General features: G+C 38.3%; 1 protein-coding gene across 1 annotated transcript; it reads right to left on the bottom strand.

The window, feature by feature from the left end:
- Positions 1–2,617: 2,617 nt before the first annotated feature.
- LOC135151356 (uncharacterized) lies at positions 2,618–4,537 on the bottom strand. The gene is made up of 3 exons (XM_064089759.1): positions 3,527–4,537; positions 3,044–3,439; positions 2,618–2,956 (listed from the first exon to the last, which is right to left on the bottom strand). The coding sequence occupies exons 1-3, from the start codon at positions 4,535–4,537 to the stop codon at positions 2,618–2,620; spliced, it is 1,746 nt and encodes a 581-aa protein (XP_063945829.1).
- Between the last annotated feature and the right edge of the window lie 332 nt (positions 4,538–4,869).

Below are 4,869 nucleotides of genomic sequence, written 5' to 3'. Positions count from 1 at the left end.
CAGACGCATCGCTAAGGCACCCATGGAATTCAAACCAACAATCTTGTGTCTTCACACGTCTACATTGTTGTGTTCCATCCTGATCAGGTATTTCTCCAAGCTCGAGTGTGCTGAAACGTGTTATTGAGTTTTTTAGCCATCTGTTTGATACATATTGCCTTGGGATTGATCTAATGCCGCAATATACCAAGACAGAAAAAGGCATGAGAACACAAGTAACCAGCTCTGGTAAAATGTTTGCACGAACAATCAATATCCTGTGTGTCCATGTTAACTGCAACCTGGATAAAAGTATGGTGTTAGGTTCTGGAACGATTGTAGAAGGGGGGGCGTTGAATACAATCGTCACTAAAAATCACGGCGGAATAATCTGATTGGTGTTTAACTTGTTAATCAGATTTTAATTAATTAATATAACAATGTGTAAGTCGTTATATAATTAATATGGTTCGTTTTAATGTCCACTAGTTCGTAAAATAAATTTGACAGGAAGTATTCTAACTTAGTGGTATAAAATAACCGAATGATCAAAGCACAGAAAATTGTGGATTTAACGAATAGCAAGTTTAGCACAACTTGAAAGCTTGACAATACTTTGAACAAGAACAAATTAAGGGGGGAAGTCCATATTTATAGGCAAATCCCATGAACAAGGCAAGATAATCAAAGACAAGACAATGCAAAGCTTGCTAAGACAAAAAAAACACTTTGTCTTGCCTAAATAAGCAAGGCAAGACAATTTTACAAGGGGCAAGACAATCAGAATGGTTGTCTATAGCTTAGCAAGACTTTAAAAAACAAGGTAAGATAATCAATTGGATTGTCATTGAAGCTAAGGATTAGACAATCCATGAAGCGGCAAGACAGTGCATTTGATTGTCTTCTCGTTTCCAGAAGGGGCAGTTGACTTGGCAAGATAATCCTTTTGATTGTCTTGCCGAGTTCTATATGTGTATAACAATTCATTCTCTTTTAAATAATTAACCAATTAATATTCACTTAATTATATTAAATGCATAAATTCATACATTAAATTAATTCGAGATAGAATCAATTTAATAAATAAATTACACATCCAATATAATTATTTTGAGAAGTGAAATAATTAATTAGATAATCTTTTAACCCCTTTTCTTCTACAGCAGACTCTTCAGTCTTCTTTAAACAATTACGATCTTCGACTTGAATGAACGACCACCTTCTTTTGACACGGAATATTTAATCTGATAAGCTGATACACAAATGTACTGTCTGGTTCATTTGTAACTAGCTGAATCAAATATTAATGAACTTCTTCCAGTGGTTCATAATAGCATCCTGAAATTCTTCTGACATAAAATCTTAAATAAATCATTTGACGTTCTTCGTATGGATTCCGATTAACAGTACTTGCTATTTACTTGCTTTCTTATCAGAGTTGAGTTGATACCTCTTAAATACAAATAGGCTTAACATATGCCTTTCAATCTCCCCCTATTTGTTTGTTAACATAACATGCAAATTATCGACAGGATAACTCAACTAACTGATAAGACAAAGGATTAAACATGGAAAGATAAATAGCAAAAGTTTCTGGTATTTAATTAAACATTCACCAGATTCAAATATAAACAAATAGATTACAAAAGGGGTGTTCTTTTAGAACAAATATTACAATACCCTATATAATCTATACATCAACTTCTCCTTCCTCCGTATCAAAACTGTGTAGGACAGGAGTTGAAGGTTCTTCCCTGGTTGGCTGTTCTGCAGTAGTGGATTCACCATGTTTCTTCCTTTCATTAGCCAGAGCCAGTTGGTGCATCACTTCCAGATCCACTGGGTCCTCCTTAAAGTCAGTAGGCTGAGTCTTCGTGACTTGCTTCATCTTCCTTGTGTATTTAGAAATACCATTCCGAAGACAATAGTCAGCTATAACATTATCAGCATCAGCCTTGGCTTTGGAGGCGAATCCCTTGGTTTTTAAGAGAGTGGACACCAAGACCTGCTGGTTCACAGGGTACTTGGGAAATGGTTTATGATTCAGATACACAGTGTTTAAGATGTCGTCATTGATGAATTTCACACCGTAAGGATTCTTGACAACTTGAGGACTATTGAATTCAGCATGTTCCATCAGTTTGTCTTGAGGGAGTTCATTCAAATTAGAGCTTCTCTTGACTTTGTTACGAAGCACCCAGAGCTCAGTTATAGTAAATGACTTGAGAAAATTAACTGAGAGACTGAATGTTCCGTTCCTCCTTGTGTAGATGATAAGCTCCCATTCATCCAGCAAGTTCCTGATAGCCACAGTAATATACCAGAGTTCTAAAAAGAGGGCATGCATAAAGACATCCTCATCAGGATTTACCTCCCTCAGATCATAGATTAAAGACATGAATTTCCTGTCATCGAAGGGATCCCTTTGAGGTCCATTAATGATTCTACGAGCAATGTCCCAACTCTTACCAACTTTGTGCTTGATATCAAGATTCTTCTGCACACAGGCATCATCATAAATTTTATGTTTTTCTCTCTTGATTTCCTCTTCTGTTATCAGCTTATCTTCTTGGAGCTTCTGAAAGTCCTTAAGCTTTCGCTTCCTAGCTTCATTTTCCATCTTGAACTTCCTTACCAGCTATTCATGTTCAAGATCTATAGCCTCCTCCTCAGTGTGGAACAGATAGGCTTCATCAAACACTCCATCTTCATGATTCTGGCAGTAAGTGGCATCAAACACATCATCATCATCCATCTCCTTAGGATAAGCATCATAATTGTCTTCCTGTTGTTGCATGGGTTGTGTGCCTTTTGACTTTTCAGTATCTCTGCCAGGTGCAGAATCAGAAGTGTTCGTATTTGTGTTCCCTTTGTTGCTTTGGTTGGAGCTATTTCCTTTGTCTTCTCCACCCTTGTCCCTATTCTCCCCCTTAGTTGAGGGATCCTCTCCAGTTTCCTGAGCTGTTGACTTTGAAGACTGCAAATGATTGAGCACTTGAGCCAGAGTTTTCTCAACTGCCTCAAACTTTTACATATATAGCTCATGATTAGACTTCATCTGGACGGAGAAGTCATGAATTTCGTCCTTTAGTTCATCTCTGTAAGAACTAGATGGCTCCCCCTCTACTTTCTTTTCTAAGGTGACCAACTGTGCACCTTTCAGTCTTTCATTCTCTGCAATCATCCGGGCCAGTTCAGCTTGTAATTTAGACATACGTTCCTCAAATAGAGCCTGGTCAGTGTATGCACTCACCTCACGTACACTCAGAGCTGTTTCACTCTCCTCACGTGCATGTGTATCGATCGGTGTTTGCCTTACGTCTCTCATTTCATTCACACTTCTAGCTGTACCTGTATATACTACCAATGTTCCCTGAAATGGGTTCAAAGGTAGTGGAGGAACAAATTGTCCTCCGGAAACCATTGACGGCAGATCTACTTGCACATTGCCAAGCAGCTCCTGATCATTAAAGAAAGAGTGATTAGTAAAGTTTTCATATATAGTAACTTGGTTTTGAAAAACTGTGCTCTCAGAAAGTGTAGTAACCTGTGTATTGGCTTGATTTTGCACTCGCGTGAGTGCTAGAGCTGTGCTTGACTCTTTACAGGGCACCGTGGCTGGACGATCAATTTTAATGGATTCATTCTGTTGAGAGAATGACTCCAGAGACTGTATATTTTCCATTTCAAAATCCAAGCCCTTTTGGGACGGCAAGGATGTGGCTGTAGTTGTCTCCGAGGCTTCCACCCTTTGCTTTTTTTGGGAAGACAGAGCTACGGGTTCAGACACAAAACTACTCCCCCTCCTTTTCCGGGCAACTTTACGAACAGGTTGCATAGTAGTGATGTTTGTTCTGTTTGGAGAAGAGATAGTTTGTTGAACAAAATCATCAGCAGGGTTATGAACCTGTGTGTTGTCAGGTTCATTGCTGGAAGGCTGACAAAACAAGTCAAAGTTACAACCATACTCAGAGTTATCAACATTAAAGTTAGATGAGAAGTCAGAAAGTACCCGTGCTACCTGTAGGTCATCTTGGAAGGCTTGAAGCCCAGGGTTGATAGCAGAATCTGATGGAAGTGGTTGTGAGGTTGATTGTGTTTGCGGAGAGTATTGTGTTTGGGTTAGTGGTAATATGGGTTCAGATGAAGATGGTTGTGGTTCGAAGAAATCATAGTGTAAAGGCTCATCTTCAAATGAATGTGATGGTTGTTGTTGTATAGGAGAGTGTTGTGGTGATTGTTGAGGTGAAGGTTGAGGGGATTGATGTGGTGATTGTTGAATTTGAAGAGGTTGAGGTTGATTTTCTGGTGGTTGTTGAAGTTGCAGTTGCAGTTGTTGTTCTTCTTGTTGTTGCTGTTGCTGTTGGTGCGGTTGAGCCACTTGAAATTGAAAAGGATTCAACTGAGCGTTGAACCTTTCAGACATATAAGGAGTGACCACAAGAGGAACGTGGTTGTACTTAGTGGCTTTGGCAAGCTTGTTGATCAGCTTGAGTCTCGTTTGTTTGACATTGACCCTCTCAGAGTTGAAATAGAAATTCTTATCAGCTTCTGTCATCTTGTCATTTAAAAACAACATAAGTGTTAGGTCCAGATACGATTGTAGAAGGGGGGGTTGAATACAATCGTCACAAAATAATCGCGGCGGAATAATTTGATAGGAGTTTGACTTGTTAATCAGATTTAAATTAATTAATATAACAATTTTTAAGTCGTTATATAATTAATATGGTTTGTTTTAATGTCCACTAAAGTTCGTAGAATAAATTCGACAGGATGTATTCTAGTTTAGTGATTAAAACAACCGAGTGATCAAAGCACAGAAAACTGTGGATATAACGAATAGCAAGTTACTAACAACTTAAAAGTTTACAAAGCTTTGAACAAGAA

Source organism: Daucus carota, chromosome 1 (assembly GCF_001625215.2).
Source record: "Daucus carota subsp. sativus chromosome 1, DH1 v3.0, whole genome shotgun sequence".
Classification (NCBI taxonomy): Eukaryota; Viridiplantae; Streptophyta; class Magnoliopsida; order Apiales; family Apiaceae; genus Daucus; species Daucus carota.
This window is presented reverse-complemented; position numbering and strand designations above follow the sequence as displayed.

Bases quoted from the DNA above. Each gene is read 5' to 3' on its own strand.
- LOC135151356 (XM_064089759.1), bottom strand. From the start codon at position 4,537: ATGACAGAAGCTGATAAGAATTTCTATTTCAACTCTGAGAGGGTCAAT. The intron at 3,440-3,526 runs GTTACTACACTT...TTTAATGATCAG, and splicing joins AAAATCAAGCCAATACACAG to GAGCTGCTTGGCAATGTGCA. The intron at 2,957-3,043 runs GTCCAGATGAAG...AATCATTTGCAG, and splicing joins ACGAAATTCATGACTTCTCC to TCTTCAAAGTCAACAGCTCA.